At 36.9% G+C, this 25529-nt stretch overlaps 1 protein-coding gene and 1 pseudogene across 3 annotated transcripts in view; both read right to left on the bottom strand.

The window, feature by feature from the left end:
• Window positions 1–900: 900 nt before the first annotated feature.
• Window positions 901–25529, bottom strand: part of SEC22A (SEC22 homolog A, vesicle trafficking protein) — a 74444-nt gene continuing 49815 nt past the window's right edge. For 2 of the 3 annotated variants that reach the window (XM_045502290.1, XM_045502288.1), the window contains 2 exons: window positions 9856–9921; window positions 901–1536 (listed from right to left, as the gene is read on the bottom strand). In XM_045502290.1, coding sequence (XP_045358246.1) covers window positions 1336–1536; window positions 9856–9921 — 267 coding nt within the window. In that variant the 3' untranslated portion in view covers window positions 901–1335. The remainder of the gene's footprint in view (window positions 1537–9855; window positions 9922–25529) is intronic. The other variant, XM_045502289.1, reaches the window with a different exon arrangement.
• LOC123610979 lies at window positions 15275–16551 on the bottom strand (annotated as a pseudogene).

The raw sequence follows: 25529 nt of genomic DNA, 5'->3' as shown, positions 1-25529 counted from the left end.
GTAGCACACAGGAGGATTTTAGGTGGTATACAACACAGAGCTAAATAATGCAGAATCACAGTGAGAATGTCATTCCCTTTACAATTCTCTTTCATTCTTCTCATAATCCCACAGAGAGAGCCCCATTTTGGTGCTGGGTAACATCTCTCTCACTGCAACACACAGCAGGCTTCTTTGATTCAACACCTTAGCAGACATTAGTATCTAGTTAGAATTTAATAACATTTCTTGTTTTAATTTTATTTTGTTGTTACCCTTTATTCATGGTAAATTGATGCCGGTTTTCCTCTTGGAGTAGAGATTAGTTTGTTTTTACAATATTTTAAAATTTAAAGATAATATTAAGAAATAATACTTATATATAATACTTAAGTGATTGAAGTTTGGGAAACAATGGTTATAATTTAACAAACCACATTTTTTTTTTTTTAATTTTTTTTTCAACGTTTATTTATTTTTGGGACAGAGAGAGACAGAGTATGAACGGGGGAGGGGCAGAGAGAGAGGGAGACACAGAATCGGAAACAGGCTCCAGGCTCTGAGCCATCAGCCCAGAGCCTGACGCGGGGCTCGAACTCACGGACCGCGAGATCATGACCTGGCTGAAGTCGGACACTTAACCGACTGCGCCACCCAGGCGCCCCATTAACAAACCACATTTTTAAAAAGTGATTTCAAAAGAAACTACAAACATGGTCTAGAAAGGAAACATAGGTTACTGTGTTTTCAGTACTTGTGATGTTCGAAAGATGCGCTCATAACAGCTTTCTCATACATCAAGTGATTTCCAGACTTTAGATTCAAGCAAAAATATAAGACAAAAAGAACCAATTCCACACCATCCTAGACTTCATAAACTCATGGTACCTTAAATGTGCAAATAATCTGATATTTAGCAAGTTGTTTTAAATATAAACTTTGTGGCATCTTTTTATTTGGGCTATACTCATGCCTCATAAAGGCGAACCCAGGTCATAGAGTTCCCACTCGGTCCTCAGAGCATGTACCACATACATTTTTGATTGAACTCTTCAGAAGGATTCAGGACTGCTGGCCAAGTCTTCCAATGGCATCTGATTGTTCTTCCACTGTCATGGCCCTGGAGAGAGAAGTCTCTTCCTCTGAATAATAATCTCACGGCTAATATGAAGAGTTTGCCTAACAGGTACTATATGCTCCCAGGCATGCCATGCTGACTTGAAACAAAAAGGATAGCTGGAGAAAAAGAAAGCAGAGCTTCTTGATTGTGGTGAACAGTTTCTTCATCACAGTGGCAGTTAAATATACTCCCTCCTTTTTCCCCAGAAGCCAAGGCAGTATGTCTGAAGGATGGTGTCAGACATCATAATCAGGAGCCTTGCCCTGGGCTTGCCTTAGCCAGATCTGTAGTGTAACAAATGCTCCCACGGTCACGTGAAAGAAAAGCTGCCAGAGGTTGCGCAGTTCATAGAGATACATGTTGCACAGACAGATTAAACCAAAAGTCAAAAAAGATTTGACATTCCGCCAGCCGGTGTAGTAGACAAGTAAATAACACTGTTCAAAATATAAAATGAAAGATGATTAGGGTTACAAGAAACAGATGCTTCTACTATAAAATATTAACAGGCCAGAGAGTAAAATATGAGGGGATTTTTCATCTACAGATAAGATAACGTAACATCTTTAAGACATTCGCTGTGAAAGCTGTACAGCTTGAAAAGAAAACAGATTTTTCCTTTTATGTTTTTCATTTGTCAAAAGATACATTTTATATCACATGTAAAATGGAGTTACAAGTGGATAACTCCCTTGCAAACAGCCTGAATACATTCCTCAAGGGGACAGGCAACTCTGAAGCATTCTCAAGGTCTAAGGGGATTCCATCTCTCATGGTCATCCCAGAAAAGTACAAAAAACTCAACCAAACTATAGCAAAATGGACTCTTATATAACCTGAATCTGCATATTAGTGAAATCAACAAATACTTACTGATCCCCCATTAAGTGCAAGGAACTAAGCAAGGTAGAGGATCTGAGTGAACGTTTGAGCTAGAATTCATTCAACAGATGCTTATTGAGGTCCTGCTACAAGTTAGGCATTGTTCTCTAGTTTCAAGTAACCAAATAAAGCCCTTGCTCACATGGAGCTTACATTCTAGTGTAGAAAGAAAGATTATATATATATAAGGGATTAGATAGAGGATATAAAATATCAAATAGTTATGCCTTAAAATAAAAGACTGAAAAGGGGACAGAGCATATGAGATGATTGCTATTTTCGAAAATATAGTAAAGAAACTACTCTCCCAACCCCCAAATCCGGGTATTCACCTTTTCCTGCTTTATTTTTCTCCACAATGTAACTATAAACACACTTTAAAAATATGCTTGTTTTGTTTGTTATCTATATTCATGAGAGGAGAGATTTTTGATTGTCTTGTTCACTCATTTATCTCCAGTGCCCAGAACAGTGCCTGGCACATAGCAATTGCTCAATAAAAATCTGACTGAATAAACTGTTTTCTAGACGAGATCTAAAATTCACAATCTGTTAAATATAGAATCATATGTGATTACAAAGTCTTAACAAAGAAGCACAGGTCTTTGTGTGAAATTGTATCCAGGCTTCAGTATAGGAAGGGCTTTAAGGTGTTTGCAACAATGCACAAAGAATATGGAAATGTTCTGTTAAATCTGTTCTTACACAAATCAGGACTTTGCGTTACTTAAAAAGAAGACGGATATCCAAGCAAAATGAACTGGAAGCATTATTTTATTTCAGTGATTTGCATTGTGTAAAAAATGTTGGAAAAATAATTTTTCCTTTTGAAATAATTTTAGTCTTAGAGAAGAGTTGTAAAAACAATAAGTCCTTGTTTAGCCTTCATTCAGCCTGTTCCCTTTAATGGTATCCTCTTGCATAACCACAGTACAGTGATCAAACCAGAAAATTAACACTGATAAAATACTGTAGACTAATCTATAGACTTTATTGGAATTTTGCCAGTTGTCCCACTAGGGCCCTTTTTCTGGTCCAATTCAATCCAGTATTCCCTACTGCATTCAGCTGTCCTATCTCTTCAAATCTGTTATAGCTCTTCAAGTCTTTGTTTTTCATAACCTTGACAATCTAAAGAGTATCAATTATTTTGTAGAAAGTTATTTTGTAGAATGTCCCTTAATTTTATTTTGCCTGATATTGTCTCAAGACTGAACTGAGGATACGTAGTTTGGGCAAGAGTACCACAGAGGTGATGTGCAATGTATCTTATAGTTGGTGATGTTAATTTTGACCTCTTGGTAAGATGGGCTCTAACAGGTTTCTCCACTGTGAAGTTAGTATCTTCCCCTTTGTAATTAATAAGTATATTGTGGGAAGAGAAATATAGACATTCCCAGGTGTAAGACTAAGAGAATTTGGCACTTAAAGAGGCACCCGAAAAGAATGACTTAAGGAAGTTCTCGAAGCAGAAAGGAAACACTAGAAGAAAAAAACCCTGGAACACTGGGAAAGCAAAAAGCACCGTCAGGAAAAATATAGATAAATGTAATAGGTTCTCCCTCTCCTCCTGAGATTTCTAAATTATGTTTGATGGCCGAAGTAAAAATTAATAACACAGTCTGATGTGGTTCTAAATGTATGTAGAGGAAATATTCAAGACAAATTATAAATAGGGGACAAAGAGACATAAAAGGAGATACAATTTCTGTGTTTCACTTGAACTAGTAAAATGACAACACCAAAAAACTGCTAAGTATGTGTTATGTAATACCTAGAGCAACCATTTACAAGCTATGCAAAGAGATAAACTCAAAACCACTACAGATAAATAAAAATGGAGTTCTACAAAAACATTCACATAACCCACAGGAAGGCAGGAAAAAGAAAACAGAAAAATGAAAAACAGAAAACAAAAAATAAGATGGCAAACTTAAGCCCTAATATATCAATAATTATATTAAATGTAATGGCCTAAATACAATTAAAAAAACAGATTTGCAGAGCAGATTTAGAAACAGTTTTTAATCTGTCTACCAGACACTCACTTCAAATAATGTAGGCAAGATGAAAGTAAAAAGATGGAGAAGGATATATTATATGCAAACATTAATCAAAAGAAAGCATGAATGGCTGTATTACTATCAGATAAATATAAAATTATTTCAAAAAAGGGCTAGAGCGGGATATATCATCATATATTATATATATTTTTATATTATATAATGATATAACATATAATGATAAATGGATCAATCCACCAAGAAGGCAACAATACTAAATGTGTATGAACCAAACAACAGAGCTACAAAATAGGCAAAGTAAAAACTGATAGAACTGAAATGAGAAATACACCAATCCACAATTAAAACTTAAAACTTCAATACTTCTCTCTCAACTGACAGAACTAGATAGAAAATCAACAAGGATACAGAAAAGCTGAATACCATCGACCATCATGATCTACCTGAGAACTATAAAGCATTTACTTAGTTATAGTAGAAAACACATTCTGTTTAAGTGCCCATGGGACATATACCAAGACAGACCATATTCTGAGCCATAGAACAAATTTCAACAAATTTAAAAGAACAGAAGTCACACAGAGTGTTTTCCAACCACAGTGGAATCAAACTAGAAATAAATAATAGAAAAAAAACTGAAAAATCTTCAAACTCTTGGAAGCAAAACAAAAGCAAGACAAAATTCTAAATAATCCATAGGTCAAAGAGGAAGCCACAAGGAAAAAATATTTAAAATACATTGAATTAAATGAAAATAAAAATGCAATGTATCAGCCAAATTATGGAAGAACCCAAATATCCATTGACTGATGAATGGATAAAGAAAATGTGGTGTATACATACAATGGAATATTACTCAGCCATAAAAAAGAATGAAATAAGTCAGAAAGAAACGAATGCCATTTGAGTTCACTCATATATGGAATTTAAAAAAAAAAGAAACAGAGGAACACAGGGAGGGAAAAGAGAAAAGCTAACCAGGAGAAAGACTCTTACTATACAGGACAAACTGCAGGTTCTGGAGGGGAAGTGGGTGGGAGGATGTGTTAAACAGGTGATGGGTATTAAAGAGGGTACTTGTGATGAGCACTGAGTGCTGTAAGTGATTAAATCACTAGATTCTACACCTGAAACTAATATTACACTCTGTTAACTGGAATTTAATAAAAACTTGAAAAAAATAAAAATAAAAATTTAAAAAAAACAAAAAAATGGAAAAAAGGCAACATATCAAAATTTATGAAACACAGATAATAAAGTGCTCAAAGAGGGAAAGTTATAACACTAAATGTATATATTGCAAAAGAGAAAATTCTCAAATCAATTATTTAAGCTCCCATCTCAAGAACCTAGACAAAGAGCCAAGTAAACCAAAGCAAGCTTGAAGGAGGAAGTAATAAAAGAGAAGAAATCAATAAAATCGAATATTGGAAAAAAACAACAAAACAAAGAGCAGGTTCTTTGAAAAGATCAATGAAATTAACAAGACTGCTAGAGAAAAAGATCCAAATTACCAACATGAGGAATGAAACAGAGAATATCACTACAGATCCTACAGACACCAAAAGGATAGTACGGAAATACTATGACCAACTCTACACACATAAATTTGAGACACACATTCTGTTTAAGTGCCCATGGGACATATACCAAGACAGACCATATTCTGGAAATAGACCACTTCCTCATAAAATACAAACTATCATAATTCATCTAAAAATAATTTGAATAACCCTGTAAGTACTAAGAAAATGGAACTTAATACAGATTATATAGCCACAGTAATCAAAACTATATGGTACTGGCACAGAGACTGACACAAAGATCAATGAAACAGAATACTAAGCACAGAAGCAGGTTCACACAAATATGCCTGACTGATGATGTTTCACAAAGATGCAAAAGCAATTCAGTGGAGGAAAAAGATAGCTTTTTCAACAAATGGAGCAACTGGCCATTCATCCATAAGCAAAAAAATCCCCATAACTAAAAACACACACAAAAAAACTTGCAATCTAATCACCTAAGTCTCATATTTTATACAATCTTATACCAAATTTAATTAATAGTGGATCATGAACTTAAATGTAAAATATAACACTATGAAACTTTCACAAGAAAAGAAAGGAGAAAATCTTCAGAGTCTAGGGGTAGGCAAAGAGTTCTTGAATCGATGGAATTATAATAGTGAGTGGTGACAGACGGTAGCTACCTGGCATAGCATGTAAACTTGTTCAACCTCTATGGTGTACGCCTGAAACTAATGTAACACTACCCGTCAACTTCTACTTCAGTGAAAAGAAAAAAAAAAAAAGTTCTTAGACCTGAAACCTCAAGCATTTTCCATAAAGGAAAAAACTGATAAAATGAACTTCAGCAAAATTAAAAACTTTTGCTCTGCAAAAGACCTGGCTAAGAGGATGAAATGACAAGGTACAGACTGGGATAAGATACTTGCAAATAACATTTCTGACATGGGACTAATGTCTAGAATATACAAAGAACTCTCAAACTGGACAGTAAAAAACAAACAACCCAGTTAGAAAAGAGGCAAAAGACATGAAAAGACATTTTACCCAAGAGGACACACAGATAACAAATAAGTGCAAGAAACCATGTTCAACATCATTAGCCACCAGGGTAAACGCAAGTTAAAATCAATACGAGGGATCACTACACACCGACCAGAATAGCAGTGATAACAACAAATGCTGGAAAGGATGCAGAGAAATGGGAGCATTCACACACTGCTGGAGGGTATGCCACTCTGGAAAACAGTTTGTCTGTCTCAATAAAACTAAGCATGCAACTACTATAAGACCTAGCAACTGCACTCCGCTGCATTTATCTCAGAGAAATGAGTCTTCATCTTCACACAGAAACCTATAAATGAATGCTCATAGCAGATTTATAATAGCCCCAAATTGGAAACAGTCCAGATGTCCTTCAATGGATGAATGATTAAAATAAACTGTGGTGCCACCACACCATACCATTCAGCAACAAAAAGGAAAACATTGATATATGCAACAACCTGGAAAAATCTCCAAAGAATTATGAGGAGTAAAAAAATAACAATCACAAAAGGTTACAACCTATATGGTTCCCTTTATAGAACACTGCTTAAAATGAGAAAATTATAGAAATGGAGAACACATTAGTGGTTGCCAGAGATTAAGAGGCCGGAAGGAAGTGGATGTGGCTATAAAAGGGCAACCTAAGGGGTCTCTGTGGTGATAAGAATATTCTACATCTTCACTGTGCTGACACGCACATCCTGGTTGTGATAATGTATTATAGTTGTATAAGCTGGTACTACTAGGGGAAGCCAGGTAAAGATTATATATCTCTCTTACAACAATTATAATGATCTCAAAATAAAAAGTTTAATAAGGAAACCAACTTTATACTCCACGTATTTGTCTGCAACTTACTGTATAAACAACTAACATACACACTATGCGCATACACATACAAAAAGAGAGTGAGACAGAAGAAGTGCTGCAAAATGTTATAAAGTGGTGGCTCTAAGTGTACCAGTCTTTCAACTTTTCTGGAAGTCTGAAAGTTTTCAAGGTAAAGCACTGAGGGGGAAAAAAGAACAGTCTCTAGTTTCTAGGTCCTTTGATATACTATTTCAAATGTTCCATAGCAAGATGACTCCTATCTTGTTGAGCTCTGTGCATCCAGAAGTCCCCACAGCCTGGTAGCCAGTCAGGTCTGATCTAACGAGGATTAAAAAAATCCTGACACCAGCAGATGGAGCATGTTATATGGTAACAGGTAATCACATGTTTTACTCTGGAAAAAACCAGCATTATTATCACTCTGCTCAGCATATGTGGAAAGCATGCAGCTTCCTGTCTGTCAGTGAGAAGAAAATTGCCTTTCTGCTTTTCTTTTTTAAAGCATGAATTTGTTTAATTTCTCTCCAGTAAAAGAACAGCTGAGCAACAGTGCTCCCCTTAGAACTCTTTTCAGCTATTCTGAGGAATGTGGCAGAGGTGCGCCTCTACGAGCAACACCACTGCTTGGGAAGCCCAAGACTGGAGTTCGAGTCACTAACCGGCTATAGGAACATCTGGGCCTCACTGAAAAATGGCAATGGTAACTTTAGTGTGGGACGTTCTGTGAGGACTTAATGGTACAAGGAATGTAAAGGGCTTATTGGCACACATAAGAGCTCAATACATTTTGTTATTATTAGTATTTAAAATTATTTCATTAAGGCAAAACAGCCAAAAGTACATTTTACAAGAATTACTCATGAAATTATTTTAAAGGTAACATTTACCTCACATTATTTTCGAATATGAAATAATGCATATAAAGATTATAAAATTGTAATTTTATAGCATAAAAAATTATACAAATATAGAATTTTGCTTATAGACAGCCTAAGATAGTGGAATGAATACAATATTTAAAATCAGAAGACCTAGACTTAAGTCCTGACTCCAGCACTCACTGGCCATGTGATTTCCAGATAGGACTCAAACTGCCTCAAATTTCTCATCTTCAAAAATGAGATAATATCGTCTGTGTGATAGCAGAGATTAAAGTTTTAAAAAATCTACCCAAGAATATTTCATAAAATTAAAGCACTTGTGACATTAACAAATGCAAGTTTTCACATTTCCTGCATGAAGTGTCGTTCATTATAATTAAATCTGTCAAACTAGATAGAAAATTTCTAAATACAAGTAATTCAGAAAAATTTGAGGAGTTTAAAAAAGAGGACCACCTGAAACTAAAAAAATATTTTTAATAAACGTTTACTTTTTTGTTGAGCGAGAGAAAGGGGGACAGAGGATCTGAAACAAGCTCTGTGCTGACAGCAGCAAGCCCAATGCAGGGCTTGAACTCACGAACTGAGAGATCATGACCTGAGCCAAAGTCAGATGCTCAACTGACTGAGCCACTCAGGTGCCCCTGAAACTAAAATTTTTAATCCATCTTTACATAAAGTCAAATGCATATATTCAAAGTATTTCACTAGAGACTTCTACTGAGTTTTAGGTAGCCTTATATTTTCAGTCCCAAAGCGAAGCTTTCTAACATTTTTTCTATGTAAGCCAGAGAAATGTGTCACTTATAAAAGTTAGGTCAAAAGGTCTTGCTTGCTCTACCGTGTTTCAGCAAAGACACTCCCAAGTTTGGGTAACTGGCATGGCTACCCCTCCTTTCCCTACAAATCTGTGCTTCCTCTCTTAGAAATGCGAGTACCCATCTCCGTATTACCAGCTGCAAAAACTCCGTGCTCCTTAAGTCTCATATCTATCCTTTCTTCAAGTCCTAGGAGTCTTCCTCCTCAATGTTCTTCCCTCATCCCCCATTCCTACCAGCATTACCAGAATTTACACTCTCATTGCCTTCTGCCTGAACTAATGGAATCAACTTCCAACTAATTTCCTTTCTTCCAATTTCTCCGCTCTGGCAATCCACCCTATTCCTCACTACTGAATTAAATATCCTAAAATCCTGCTTTTGTTGTTCCCTGTTCAAAGACTTTCCCAAAAGTACAAAATTCTCATGCTGAAGTATAAGCAGAGCCCTGAAGCTGAGTAATAAATCACCCCAAAAAAATCTAGAAGTAGCCTTTATCACCACAGGCAAATGACATGGTACCACGGAAACCAGGCACAGGAGGGAGTTAACATTAAGTTCACTGGGATCTAACCACATTCAAAATGGAGATGTAGGTCACAAAGCTAACAGGTTCAAACTAAAAGAGAGGCAAAGAATTCAGACATTATTTTTATTTATTTAAAGTGCACAAGCAATTATTATAATTGATACTGAAACAAACAATAACAGGAAAGTGTTTCTTAAACATTGAAGAGACCCTACCTGGTAAAGGCAGGCTGCTGTTCCAAGGAAAAATGCAACAATGTAATTAAAATCTTCACCATCACTCTGCAAAAACAAAATTAAAAATTACTTTTTTTGGTGGAAGTCCATTTCCAAGAGTAATCTATCAGGATAGGCTACAACCATGTTTGTGCACAAATGGTCGAATTTTTCCCAGAGTTATATAAAAATTTTCAAGAGTCCTAAAAGTCCCAAGGAATGTGAGATACAGAAAGACTACCAGTGTTCCTCTATGTCTTGGTCCATCAATTTCATCTTACCCATGGGAAAGGTGAAATGAAATGGAATCATTCATGCCAAGGGATTTTTTAAATGGAGCCGGAGCCCATTAAGGAGATGACCAGATAAAACCACGAACTTTGAACTGGGCCAAACTACAAATATTCTTAGGCCTCTGCCCAAACACCTGCAATTTGCTATAGTGAGAGACTTTGCTTAGAGAGAGACCTAGCAATCAATTATATTCAGACAAGATTAGTTTTCTGCTGCCAACACCAGACAAAATAATTTGTAAACAACAACAAAAGAAACCCATTCCTTTTTGTCTTGTTTAAACCCTGGATTTTTGTACCCTAAAGGAACACAATATGAGTTGCTACCCAAATCTGTGCTCCCCAAGTTGCACTTCTGAGATCCTAAACAAATGCTTTTATTTCAGCTCTGCCTCTTTTCTCAATCAACCCGAGAAAAGATAAAAGCCAATGGGAAAGTTTCCACATAAGGTAAAAAGCCTCTCTTCTCTCTACTGAAAAAAACATATAAAAATGTACAACACCCCAGTGGCCTATAAAGTCAGTCCTGCTCACTTGGATCACTACTTGACTCAAATAAATATTGACAAACTTAACTATCTAGTAAGCATATCACTGAATCATCCAATAAAATAATCTGACATGATTTTGAAAAAACGCCCAACAAAACTGAAAAGTTACTGTCCACTAGAGTGTGCTAAATCCCAATGAGGACAGTCAGACACGCTCTGCTAGAAAAATAGCCACCCAGAGTACGAACAGAGATACATCATGCATAGAATGATTCTTTTCAAAGAAAACTGACGGAAAACTAATAGGAAACCCAAGTTTTTCTATTCTAATTTCTCTTAAGTATATTTCATTTCTTTCAGTGTTTTTATGAAGTAAAGCATAAAGCCCAGGCAGGAGCATTGAATTTTGCCCTTATTTTAAAAAAGGATCTTTATACAATGAAAATTTTCACAAGACATGGGAATTTCTCTCATGACCTTGTCTTCATGAAATAATATACAAAGAAAACTCCTTTTCCACTTGCTACTGGGCAACAGAACTGACAGGAAGGCAGAGGGACAGTGGCTTATCCTGGTGAGATGATCTTAAAATAGGAACATTAATCTGTCTGGGATGCTTAGGCCAGTTCTTCCAGGCCTTCAGAGGCATGGAAGGTCAACACTAAACATTTCTAAATTTAATAATTCTAAGACTTTAACTTCTTTTTTCTTAATGCTTTACTTTTTAAATGATCTTTTTTTCTGATTATAAAAGCATATGTTCACTGTACAGAATTTAGAAAATGGACTGTTACAAAGAAGAAATTCATACATCCTGTAATACCAGAACTCTGGGAGGATTACCACTAACCGTTCCATGTACTTCCTTCCAATCTTTTCTGCACAAAAATATATGTACGTTTAAAAAAACTGAATCATGCTTTTATATATTGCTTTTTAGTACCACACATTATATCACAAACAGTTTCTCAAAATACTAAATATTCCTCAACCACATGATTTGTAGCAATTATATAACCTTTCACTGTGGGGATATACCATTAATTTAATGATCCTACAGTTGGATATTATTTTTCCCTCAATTTACAGTATCACTTTATAGCTCTCTTAATTGCCTTTGGAACACTTAAAAGCATGTTTCTGGAGTCAGTCAGACCTAGGTTCAAATCTTTACTTACTATCTGTATGGCCTTGGACTATTTAGCAAACTTCAACTTCCTTTTTTCAAAAATAAAAGCTGTAGACATTAAATAACATTTACAAAGACATAGAACTGTAACTGGCACACAGTAGGTCCTCAAAAAACATTCACCAACTTCTCTCTCCCTGAGGTTCCTGTCTGCATCATTTATCAGGTAATTAGGTTACCTTCTAGTATTTTTTTTAAAAAATATTTTGAGAGAGAGACCAACAAGTGCATGAGGGAAGGGAAGAGAGAGAGGGAGACAAAATCCCAAGCAGGCTCCATGCTGTCAGTGCAGAGCCCAAAGCCAGGCTCGATCTCACAAACCCTAAGATTGTGACCTGAGCCAAAATCAAGACTTGGTCGATTAACTGACTGAGCCACCTAGGTGCCCCTTTCTAGTATTGTTTAACCCTGTAGTATACTGGTCTTACCTTCTCAAGTAGACACAAACCTTTCTTTTCTTTTTAATTGATATATTATTGACATATATAACATTATATTAGTTTCAGGTGCACAATGTAATAATTCTATAGTTGTATACACTGCAAAATTATCACCATAATAAATCTAGTTATCATCTGTTACCATACAAAGTTACAAAATTTTTTCTCTTGTGATGAGAACTTTTTAAGATTTACTCTTAGCTATTTTCAATATACAACCCAAAATTGCTGACTGTAATCACCATGTTAATATTATATCCCCATGATTTATTTTATAACTGGAAGGTTGTACTTCTTGACCCCCCTTTACCCATTTTGCCCACCCTCCAATCCTGTCACCTTAACCTCTCTTCAAGGCAGAAAATCAGTCTTACTACTTGCATGAAACTGCACGTAGTAGGAATTCAACAAATGCATTCCAGGTAAAGTTAAGCTTTAAAAAATCTTTATTTTTACTTGCTAAAGAGAAGACTATCTATAAACCTATTCTTCCATTCAATAAATATTCATTAAACACTTAAGAGCCAGGCACTGTATTACTACACCCAGGATAGAAGACAAAATTAAGTCCATATGAACTCAAGGAGCCTACTTTCTAATCAAGAAGGCAGGTACATCAACCAACAATTCACACTCAAAGTAAGAACTGATGGGATAAATGCGTGTACAGGATACAAGGGGAGCCTACTGGAGATAGATCTAATTCTGCCTGGAGTAAAAAAGGGTCAGAAAAGGTTTGCTCAAGGAAGTAATGCTTAATCTGGGTCTTGATTAAGAATGAACTAGTGGAAAGGTAGACAAAATAGGGAAAGAATTCCAGGCAAAGAGAGTAGCACATACAGTCTCAAGGAAGGAAGAGCCTAGGATGACTTCATGTCTTCTCGTTAAGGCACCATTTGAATGATACCATTCAATAAGGTGGGACTATAGGAGGAAAAGTAGGTTTGAGAGCAGAAAACACTAAGTTTGCTTTTAATTTTTAAATAAATTTTTATTTTTATTTTTGAGAGAGAGAGAGAGAGAGAGAGAGAGAGAGACAGAGATAGACAAGAGCATTAGCATGTGAGAGGCAGAGACAGGGAGACAGAATCTGAGGCAGGCTCCAGGCTGTCATCACAGAGCCTGACACGGGGCTCAAACCCAGGAACTGTGAGATCATGATGTGAGCCGAAGTCAAACGCTCGACCGACTGAGCCACCCAGGTGCCCCTTACACGGAATTTGTTTTGGACATGCTATTTTGGAGGTGTCAATGTGACAACCAAATAAATATATGTCATAGATATTTAAGTCAGCTTCAGTAAAGGGTTGGATGTAGAGATCTTAGGTTAGTCATCTATTTAGATAGTTGTTAAATGAAAGGCCTATGACAATCAAGTATAAATCTTAATTCTTGATTGGCTCCTAGCTGGAGAGAGAAAAAAACACTATAAAGGATATTTGGAATCAGTTGTAGAAATTTGAATATGAACTTAATAATAGGTAATACTGAATTGACCTTAAAAATCTTTGATGTGGGGTGCCTGGGTGGCGCAGTCGGTTGAGCGTCCGACTTCAGCCAGGTCACGATCTCGCAGTCCGTGGGTTCGAGCCCCGCGTCAGGCTCTGGGCTGATGGCTCAGAGCCTGGAGCCTGTTTCCGATTCTGTGTCTCCCTCTCTCTCTGCCCCTCCGCCGTTCATGCTCTGTCTCTCTCTGTCCCAAGAATAAATAAACGTTGAAAAAAAATTAAAAAAAAAAAAAATCTTTGATGTAATAAAGGTATTGTGAATCTATAGAATTCCTAGCCCGTAAGGCATACATACTGAATAATTTTGAAATAAACTATCACAATACCTACAATTTTACTTTCAAATGATTCAGGAAAGAAACAGAAAAAAGGGTAGGTAGGTATACAGGTGGGTGCTAACTGTACTGTTTTTTAAATATTTCTGTAAATTTGAATTCTTCTAAAATAAAATGTGCAGTGGGGGGGAGGGGGATACAAAATTTTTTTTAATGCTATGTAACCACTAAAATGAATGTAACAGATCTCCAAATACTGACATTAAATGATCCCCTACATATCATTAGGTGGAAAAAATGCAATTAAGTATGAAGAATATACTACTGGGGGCACCTGGGTGGCTCAGTCAGTTAAGCATCTGACTCTTGATTTTGCCTCAGGTCATGATCTCACAGTTCTTGAGTTTGAGCCCTACTTTGGGCTCTGTGCTGACAGCACAGAGTGTGCTTGGGACTCTCTTTCTCTCTGCCCGTCTCCTGCTTACGCTCTCTCAAAATAAATAAACTTAAAAAAAAAAAAAGAGTAGACTGCCATTTGTATTAAAATACTTCGAAAAGAATAATTAAGTAAAATTACAAATACATACTAGCAGATGCAAATAATCTCTTTAGAAGGATAACCCAGTGGTTAATTCTAGGGAAGACAAATGAGTAAAAAATTACTTATTGTGCCAATTACAGGCTCTGAAATTATAGAGTTTGAAACTATAGGCATGTGTACATTTTACTCTATGAGGGTATGTATGTACATGTGCATATGTGACCTTCTTTCAAAAAGGTCATCATGAAAATATCCAAAGAGAAGGTGTAAAGTTAAGACGACTATAAAGCCAAGGGCAGAATTGGATAACACCACTATTTAAAGGACAGGTGAAGGAAGAAGTTTACCAAATAACCTGAGGGACAGGAAGACAAAAAAATACAACAGGACAAAATTGTTTCTTGGAAATAAAGGGATAAGAGAATGTCAAGAATAATGTAAAATACAACTATTAATAGTGACTTATTTGCTTCTAAATTTTTAAAAATATTTCTGAAAATAAAGTTAGTTTAAAAAAATTTTTTTAATGTTTATTTTTATTTTTGAGGAGACAGAGTACAAGTGGGGGAGGGGCAGAGAAAGAGGGAGACACAGAATCTGAAACAGGCTCCAGCCTCTGAGCTGTCAGCACAGAGCCCGATGTGGGGCTCGAACCCATGGATCACGAGATCATGACCTGAGCTGAAGTTGGACACTAAAATGACTGAGCCACCCAGGCGCCCCTAAACAGTTACTTTTAAAATGAAAACCTGAACAGCATGTGTGAGGAGACAGGCCCCATAAGACAAGGCCTCAAGAGTGGCTGCAATATCTTGCAATCAGAAGGATACTGGTGAGCTTAACGGTCAGTATTTGAAAGAACTGAGGGCAGAAAAGAGATCACAATAGATTAAGAGAATAGAGGCAACGAAGTGGGAACAACCAGTCTATTCTTTCAAAAAATTAGAAGGGAACATACATCAAGAGGTTTTTAAAGATCAACAAGTTACAGCATATTTATGAGCTAAGAGAAAGAGCCAGCAGAGAAAAAGCAAATGGAATGCAGGTGAGGGAATAACAGCTAGCAGTTGGGGAAGGTGGGAGAGAGGTTCAAGAGGGGGCACAGAAGTGTGTGTGAGGGAAGAGACAATAGAGCGATGAAGGCAGGGTGGGGCAGGGAAGGAAGGGGCAGAGGTAAAGTTCGAATAAAAGTTTTATTTTATTTCATTTATTTATTTTTTTTACACAGTCTTGAGGTTTTTGTTCTTGTTTTTTTACATTTATCATGCTATGAATTCATAGGGAATGAGCTCCAGCAGCTCAGGCTCCTTTCCACTGGTTCTCACAAAATGTGCATCTCTGGGTGGGGCAGGCTGGCGCTTCAGTTGAACCCAAGTACCTTTCTCCTTGACTCCTTGACTTTCTTCTTTTTCTGATTGTTTTCCTTCACACGCTTCAGGAAGCTGTCTCAGGTCTTTGAGTGCTTAACATGCTTAATACTTACATGAATTCTCTTAGCAAGAATCTTGCCCTTAACTTGTTTGTTTACAACAATGCCAACAGCATGGTGGGTAACATTGTAGACTCTTCCAGTTTTGCCACGGTAACATTTGTGGGACATTCCTTTTTGAACAGTGCCCATTCCCTTGATATCCACAATATCACCTTTCTTGTAGATTCACATGTATGCTTCCAAAGGAACAACTCCATGTTTTCTAAAAGGCCTACACAACATATAGCGAGTACCTCTCCTCTTTCCCCTTGTGTTGGTCATTTTGGCAAATTACTGAAAGATGGAGGTTCTGGCCAAAAGGTTGAATTAAAAATTTTAAAAACGTCACTTTCACCTTTAGGAGAACGCTAGGATACCAATATATTGCTTTGAAAACTAACAAATAGAGGGTCACTTGGGTGGCTCAATCGGTTAAGCGTCCAACTTTGGCTCAGGTCATGATTTCACGATTTGTGGGTTCAAGCCCCACTTGGGGCTCTGTGCTGACAGCTTGGAGCCTGGAGCCTGCTCTAGATTCTGTGTCTCCCTCTCTCTCTGCCCCTCCCCCACTTGCCCGTGCATGCTCTCTCTCTCTCTCTCAAAAATAAACATTTAAAACAATTTCCAAACTAACAAATGGAAAGAATATTTTTTTAAATGTGAGGATGAAAAACATAACAGATGAACATATGGGAAGATGGGGGAGAAGAGGAGAGGGAAACAAACCACAGGTGAATTTAAAGAAAAAAATTTTTAATGCTTATTTTTAAGAGAGAGTGTACATGTGCACACAAGTGGGGGAGGGGCAGAGACAGAGGAAAACAAAGAATCCAAAGCAGGCTCCAGGGTCCGAGCTGTCAGCACAGAGCCCCATGCAGGGCTTGAACCCACAAACCATGAGATCATGACCTGAGCCAAAGTCGGACACTTAACTGACTGAGCCACCCAGGAACCCTGAGACTCTTAACTATTGGGGGATGGGCTAAATGAGTGATGGGTATTAAAGAGGGCACTTGTTGTGATGAGCACTGGGTGTTGTATATAAGTGTGAATTACTGAATTCTACTTCTGAAACCAATACTGTACTGTATATTTTAACTAAAATTTAAATAAAAATTAAAAAAAATGAAAGGATAAAGAGAGGAACAGAGGCAATATATAATAATCATACAATGTTTTCGGATGATACTATTAAAATGTTTGTAATAATTGGGAAATATTCACTTTTTAATCTTAAGTGGAAAAAAGGGCACAAACATACAATGGATATGACATATATACAGGTACATATGTATGTATATGCATATATATAAAAATACAGAGAAAATTTGGAGATGATTTTTATTTTCTTTATACATTTTTCCCTCAACTCTTTAATAATGAACATAGAATCAGGAAATATACTTTTATTTCTTTGAAAACAAGCAAGCACTGCATCTTAGCATAGATAGTACGCTACTAAATAAATCAAAACCTTCTGAATTTTAATTAGGTATTAACAAATCTATGGGAAATAAAGAACTTAAGGAATAAAAGAAAATTGATTACTTCTGCTTCGTAGTAGCCATTACTAACAATTTCAGAACCAGAGAGTCTTAGAACGTTAGTACTGAAGTGGTCCTTGAGCCTATGTAATTTAATACCTGCATCTTACAAAATAGGAAAATGAGATCCAAGAAGGTAAATAACTCATCCAAGGTCACTAAGTTAGTTACTGGCACATGGGACCCCGGTATCCTGAATTCCAGGCCAGCATTTTTACTGCTGTATCAGAATACTCAATTTTTCTCTAATGCACCACATGAAAATTACTTCTAGACTGACACCAGCCTAATTAATATCACTGTCTCAAGGTGGCTCCTTAAAGGAACACAGACAACATAAACCTGATGTGATAAAAGATTATACATTCGCGAGGTGCCAATTCACAATAAACCCATTAACATCTCTAAACTCAGAACAAAGTTAGGAAATGAGTGAAAATAATCTAATTTACACATTACTATGAACACCAAATCAAATTTTCCAACTTAATATAAAACTCTACTCATCCTACACCTCCCCAGTTTGAACTTACATTCTAAAGAAATGCTTCAGTGCTATATATTTTAATAAATTCCTTGTTATTACCCTAAGAAGCAGTTATTCATTAAGAAGAAACAAACTTGTGCCAAATCTTCAAACGATGTTAAAAATACACAGGAATGTTGATTCATGTAGGTTCTCAAATTTAAATGTGCCTTAGGCAACAACTTACATACTAGAAGATAAATGTGGCAATCATTTTTAGCATTCAAAAAGAGTAGTTAAAATTCGTGGTCTTAAAAAGGTAAACTTTAATATCAATGTACTCACACTCAGGAAATACATTACATATTTTCAGCTAAATCTATAAATATCCCTAGATAAATCCTTGGCTCTTAAATTAAGTATTAAAGAAATGTTGAGACCACTTAATCTGTGTACTGCCCTTCTGCCTCCTCTGTGACCACCATGATCTGAGTAACTCTACTACAGGTAACTTCAAAACAGGGAAGTTTAAGTCCCAAGTCCTAGAATTTACATTCAAGGCTACACAGCAACCATCTCAAAAAGATCTACTTTTACTACCAAAAATTATCTACATTGACTCCAGAGACTATTTCTCACACAAAATACAAAGACGAACCACAGAGAAGGTTGACAGAAGGCTTAAGTTCAATGGCTTTTGTGAGAATAAAAAGGACCTTTTATCCAAGTCACAAAAATAGACCCCAAGGAGGGAAAATTAAAAGCAAAAGACCTTACGTTCCCAATTTTGTATATATTTTCTTTCCAGTTGATCTGGGCTATAAAGGATGTACTTGTGGAAATTAATCTAGTTTGTACCCCTAATCCTACCCTGCTTAAAACTGAAGTTATCAGTGCCCTCTGCATTCTGACATTTCATTCTCTCCTTCTGTTTGCCTGTTGTCCATTCCACCTTTCAGGATACAGAATCCTCAGAAGGCAGATACATCCAACGTTCCATTGTGCTCCTTCATTATTCTTATAACAAGACATGGGAAAATAATGCCAAGCACCACTTACCAGAACATTTTCCTCTATATTGATATAAGATCCCCAATAATTGGAACACAAGCAATCTCTACTTTTGGTCCAATGAATTTCCAAAAGCAGTGTCTGATTTATGTGAGATCAGAATTTGCTAGAAAATCCTTTTAAACTACTTATGAGTGACAAACTACCATGAACTACCTCACAATTCTGCATTCTGTTTCCTTGTTCTTTTCTCTGAGCATCCCTGTTTTAGAAACCTCAATTATTGATAAGTGTATGTGGAGTACATCAGGTGTCTATGGCAGAACAAAGATTTAAAACATTCCTAAAAGAACAAAATAACCAGGTGTCCACACTTTCTAGGCAGCTAAAAATCCCATATGGACCAATTTAAAGTTCCTTATATCAGGTAAGAAGGAAACATTGTTTGGAATAAATTTAGTCTAGGACAACAATGGAAAAGGAAAGAATTCCGTATCAATCATTAGAAAGACACATCTCAAAGATACAAGCATCTACTGAGTCCCCAAATTATAAAATGATCTGGTAAAAAAGCTCTCTTTGTCCCTACTTGTAATTTATCCCATGCTTCCTCACACTCCAGCATCACAGTCTTAAGGAACTGTTTAAGACAAACAACTTGAAGCTTCTAGGCAAACTGTGGATTCGTAGAGGCAGTAAGAAACTATAAAAACCCAGGGAAAATGCTCAGGCTCCTTTTAACCCCCATAAAAATAGTTGCCTTTACTCTACTGAAATGTTACTTGAAAATCCTCCTATTACGTTGGGTTAACAGAAGTTGTCTTTTTTGGGGGGCACCTGGGTAGCTCAGTCGGTTAAGCATCTGACTCAGTTTTGGCTCAGGTCACGATTTCACAGTTCGTGAGATCAAGCCCTGTATCTGGCTCTGTGCTGACAGTGTGGAGCCAGCTAGGGATTCTCTCTCCCTCTCCTCTCCCCCACGCACATGTGTGCACCATCTCTCTCTCTCTAAAAAATAAGTAACATTAAAAAAAAAAGTTGTTGCCTTTTTTTCAAGTTTAAATAACAGGTGCTAATAAATATTCATTTTGATTACTTAAAATCTGAACAAGTATGGTTCAAAAAGTAAAAATAATATAACCAAAGGTATATATTATGAAGAGTCTCATTCCTACCCTGCTTCCCATCTATCCAGTTCCTACTGCATTTGTAAGTTTATCATTCCAGAGTTTCTTTATGCAAAGAAATGCAGATTAAAAGATATTGTTAGTTTTCCAGGCCATCTTTGGTGGGAGTACTTGGGGCTGAGCTGAGAGGGACTGGTGGGCACAGGATCAGAGGGTCTCTAGCTCTCTCAAAATGGCCACTATTCTGAGGGCACAAAGTTGTACATTTGACCTTAAAACATGAATCACATTCCTGGACACATTCCACTCTGGCTGGGACCCTGACATCCCCTCCTTGCCTGTGTGAAGGACAAGGCTCAGCTCCTTCATGAGAAGAGAAAGCCGATCCACCATTCCCTAAGAGCTGGCTGGGTGCAACAAGCTATACTTTTAACTACTAAGTGGAGCTGCACCTAATGAAAATTAAAGCCCAGAGAATGCTCCTCCCTTTCTGGTCTTTGTTTTAATGTTGGTGTGTATGCGTGTGTGTTTAAGTTAATAGATTTTTATCTTTAGAATAGGTTTACAAAAAATTAAGCAGAAAGTGTACTACAAAGAGTTCCCATATACCCGGATCTTTCCCCTGTTCACCATTTTCTCATTAACATCTTACATTAATGTGGTATATTTGTTATAACTGATGAGCCGACAGCGACACACTATCATTAACCAAAGTCCACAGTTTACATTAGGGTTCACTCTTTGTGTTCTACATTCTTTGGGTTTTGACAAGTGTATAATGAAATAATCACCTTTACATTAACATACAGAATAGTTTCACTGCCCTAAAAATCCCATGTCCCAACTGTTCATCCCTTCCTACCTCCCTCTAAACCCCTGGCAACCACTAATCCTTTCACTTACTGTCTCTATAGTTTTGCCTTTCCCAGAATGTCATATAGTTGGAATCATGTAACTATGTAGTTTCCTCAGACTGGCCTCTTTCATTAAGCATCAGGCATTTAAGGTTTAGCCATGTTTTGTTTTTTTTTTAATTTTTTAAAATGTCTTTATTTTGAGAGAGACAGAGACAGAGAATGAACAGGAGAGAGGCAGATTGAAATGGAGACACAGAATCTGAAGCAGGCTCCAGGCTCCGAGCTGTCAGCACAGAGCCCGATGTGGGGCTCACGAACTGTGAGATCATGACCTGAGCCGAAGTTGGATGCTTAACCAACTGAGCCACCCAGGCACCCCAGGTTTAGCCAGGTCTTTTTGTGGCTTAAGAACTTATTTCTTTTTCTCATTGAATAACACTCCATTGTACAGATTGTTTATTCTTTCACCTTTTTTAGGACATCTTAATTGCTTCTGGTTTTTTGAAATTAGGATATAAACATTCATGTGCAGGTTTTAGATATAAGTTTTCTATTCATTTGGGTAAATATACATAGGAGTATGATTGCTGGATCATATAGTAAGGCTATGCTTAGCTTTGTGAGAAACAGCCAAATGGCAAAATGACTGCCATTTTGCACTACCACCAGCAACGAATGAAGACTTCATATTGTTATATATCCTCACTAACATTCGGTACTGCCAGTGTTTTGTTTTGTTTTGCCATTCTAGTAGTTTAGTAGTTTCTTATTGTTGTTTTAATTTGCAATTCCTTAGTGACACATGATGTTGGACATCTTTTCATATGCTTTTTTTCCACCTGGATATCTACTTTGGTGGGGTGCCTGTTCAGTTCTTTTGCCCAATTTTTAATTGCATTGTTTACTTTAAGTTTTAAGAGTTCTTTGTATGTTTTGGATACAAGCCATTTGTCAGATGTGTCCTGCAAACATTTTCTCCTAGCCTGTGGCTTATCTTCTCATTCTCTTAATGTCCTTCACAGGACAAAACTTTTTAAACTTTCATGGGTCATGCTTTTGATGTTGTATATAAAAAGTCATTACCAAACCCAAGGTCATCCAGGTTTTCTCCTGATATCTCTTCAAAGTTTTGTACCTTACATTTAGGTCTGTGATCCATTTTGAGTTAAGTTGTTTAATTCAAGGTGTAAAATCTGTCTCCAGATTTTTTTTTTTTTTTTTTGCATGTGGATGTCTGTTTCAGCACCATTTGTTGAAATATTATTCTGTCTCCACTGAATTGCTTTTGTTCCTTTGTCAAAGATCAGTTGACTATACTTATATGGGTATGTTTCTGAGCTATTTTGTTCTATTGATCCATTTGTCTATTGTTCTGCCAACACCACACTGTCTTAATTATTATAGCTTAACAGTAAATCTTGAAGTTGGGTAGTGTCAGTCCTTTGATTTCCTTTTCCTCAGTATTGTGTTGGCTTTTACCTGTCCTTACTAGGATCACTTTGTCAGTATCTACAAAATAACTAGCTGGGATTTTGATTGGGATTGTGCTGAAGCTATAGATCAAGTTAGAAAGAACTGACATCTTAACAACGAATCTTCCCACTCATGAACATGGAATGTCACTATAAATGGAATGTCACTCCATTTATTCAGATAATTCAGAAGATTTATTCAGATCTTCTTTGATCTCTTTTATCACAGTTTTATAGTTTTTCTCACACAGATCTTATATATGTTTTGTCAGATTTATTCTTAAGCGCCTCATTTTGGGGGGTGCCAATATAAATGGTATTGTTTTTTAAATTTCAAATTTCAACTGTTCCTTGCTGGTATGTAGGAAAGTAATTGACTTTTATATATTAACTTTGGAACCAATAACTGTGCTATATCATTTATGAATTCTAGGAATTTGTCAGTTCTTCGGGATTGTCTACATAGATAATCAGAACATCTGTGAATAAAGACAGTTGTACTCCTTCTTTCCCAATCTGTATGCCTTCTGTTTTCTTGTCTTACTGCATTAACTAGGTTTCCCAGTACGATGTTGAATAGGAATGGTTAGAGAGGACATCCTTGTCTTGTTCCTGATCTTAGGGACAAAGCATCTAGTTTCTCATCAAGTATGGTGTTAGCTGTAGAGTTTCTGTAGATGTTCTTTATCAAGTTGAGGAAGTTCCCCTTCATACCTAGTTTGTGGTGAGTTCATGAATAGGTATTGGATTTTGTCACATGCTTTTTCTGTATCCAAGACACGATCCTATGATTTTTCTTCTTTAGCCTGTTGATGTGACAGATTATATTAACTGTCGAATGTTGCACCAGCCTTGCATACCTGGAATAAATCCACTTAGCTGTGGTATGATTCTTTTTATATATCAATTCAATTTGTTAATATCTTGTTGAGGAGTTTTCTGTGTTCATGAGTTACATTGGTCTGCAATGTCTTTTTTTTTTTTTTTTTTTTTTTTATTTAAATTTTTTTTTTTTCAACGTTTATTTATTTTTGGGACAGAGAGAGACACAGCATGAACGGAGGAGGGGCAGAGAGAGAGGGAGACACAGAATCGGAAACAGGCTCCAGGCTCTGAGCCATCAGCCCAGAGCCCGACGCGGGGCTCGAACTCCCGGACCGCGAGATCGTGACCTGGCTGAAGTCGGACGCCTAACCGACTGCGCCACCCAGGCGCCCCTGCAATGTCTTTTTAAAGTGTAAACAGGCTGAGTAATCTCAGAGCTATCAGCCAGTTACACGTAATAATCCATTTAATCAGATTATTGTTCTTCTGAACCCTAAACAACTGCAATGAGGCAAAGACATTACTGGTCGGAGGGAAAACATGGAATACTTAGGCATCAAGGCAGGCATGTGTCAACTGTAGCAGCTCAAAAGCATCAAAAGCTGTAGTTTATACTACTTTCCTTAGCTTTGAAGTTAGTAATCAGAAGAGGGAGGAAAGAATCAGGAAATTGAGGGATAAGATACCTAAGTGCCTGAAAGAAGCTATTTTTTAAAATGTTTACTTATTTTGAGAGAGTGAGAGAAAGAGGCAGAGAGAGGGAGAGAAGGAATCCCAAGTAGGCTCCACGTTCATTCAGCACAGAGTCTGACACAGGGCTCGATCCCATGACTGTGACATCATGACCCGGGCCTAAATCAAGAGTCGAATGCGTGACTGAGCCACCCAGGCACCCCAGAAATTACTTTCTTTAATAGGTTTTGTGAGATACAACAACCTTGCCTGACTTTTAAAAGTAAGGAGGGTCTAAGGTCCAGGTTTCACACTTGTACACTGTCTTCTGAGTCAGGGATGGTATGGCTCTATAGCACAAAAACTTCTCTACCCAGATCTGCCCCCTCCCCTTACTAATTTGCTACTTTCAAACAACCTGAGAATTTTTTTTTAACCACAGAAAACCATCTTCACCATTTTTGCCAACTGTAAATACTAATTATACCACTATTTACTTAATAAAATGCATAAAGTTGGCATTTTATTAAAATTATTTTAAAAAGAAAATCTTAGGGGCGCCTAGGTGGCTCAGTCAGTTGAGCATCCGACTTCAGCTCAGGTCATGATCTTACAATTTGAGGGTTTGAACCCCACGTTGGGCTCTGCACTAACAGGGGGCAGACTGCTTCGGATCCTCTGTCTCCCTATCTCTGCCCCTCCTCCCCCCAAAATAAACAAACATAAAAAAATTTTATATCTCTATCATTAACAGATACTATCTCTTACCAAATACAGTTATTATACATTAATATACATTAAATACATAACTCTTAAAATTAAAAACATTCATCCCTCTACCACCTAAAGTCATCTACTATGCAACCACTGATAAATGTGCTCCATACTTTGAGAAATACTCATCAAATCCAACCTTCTCCTTCATTTATAAGTAATGAAACTGAAGACCAGAAACCAAAGTGAACTATTCAAGGTCATAGAGCTAATCAGGAGCTGAACTGGAACCAACACTCTCTTTGCTCCACAAATAAAAACTAACTCTTCACACACCCACACTACTGTTCTTTCCACTACAACAAGTTTAAAAAAAAAAAAAAAGGTGGGGAGGGGAGAGAATATCTTATTTATTAACTTTTTCAGTCAGTGGTCTCCAAATTGCCTTTGTTTCTTTTTGGCAGGCTGTCTAACTGGCTCAAAATTGAACTCCTGCTGGAATAAAGCTGACCTGGCTAGGGAACAGGGGCAGGAACACCAAGGGACACTGTGCCTGAAAGGGAAGAGGGGCTTTACCTGAGGGCTCAGGATATTTGAAAGAAGAATTAAAAAGTCATGAGACACTCCTCCTCCCCACCCAAGGGACAGTTCAGCTGCCTGAAACTTGTGATGTGCTCTGCTACTGGCTTCAAAGAGCTGACGACATTCAGAGGGTACTCAGAATGGTACTCTCTGAGTGTTCCCCAAACAAAACAAGCAATTTTGAAAAAGAATATAA

The sequence above is a fragment of the Leopardus geoffroyi genome, chromosome C2 (genome assembly GCF_018350155.1).
Source record: "Leopardus geoffroyi isolate Oge1 chromosome C2, O.geoffroyi_Oge1_pat1.0, whole genome shotgun sequence".
Taxonomy (NCBI): domain Eukaryota; kingdom Metazoa; phylum Chordata; class Mammalia; order Carnivora; family Felidae; genus Leopardus; species Leopardus geoffroyi.
Note: the sequence above shows the minus strand (reverse complement) of the source record. Positions and strands in the feature narration are given on the sequence as shown.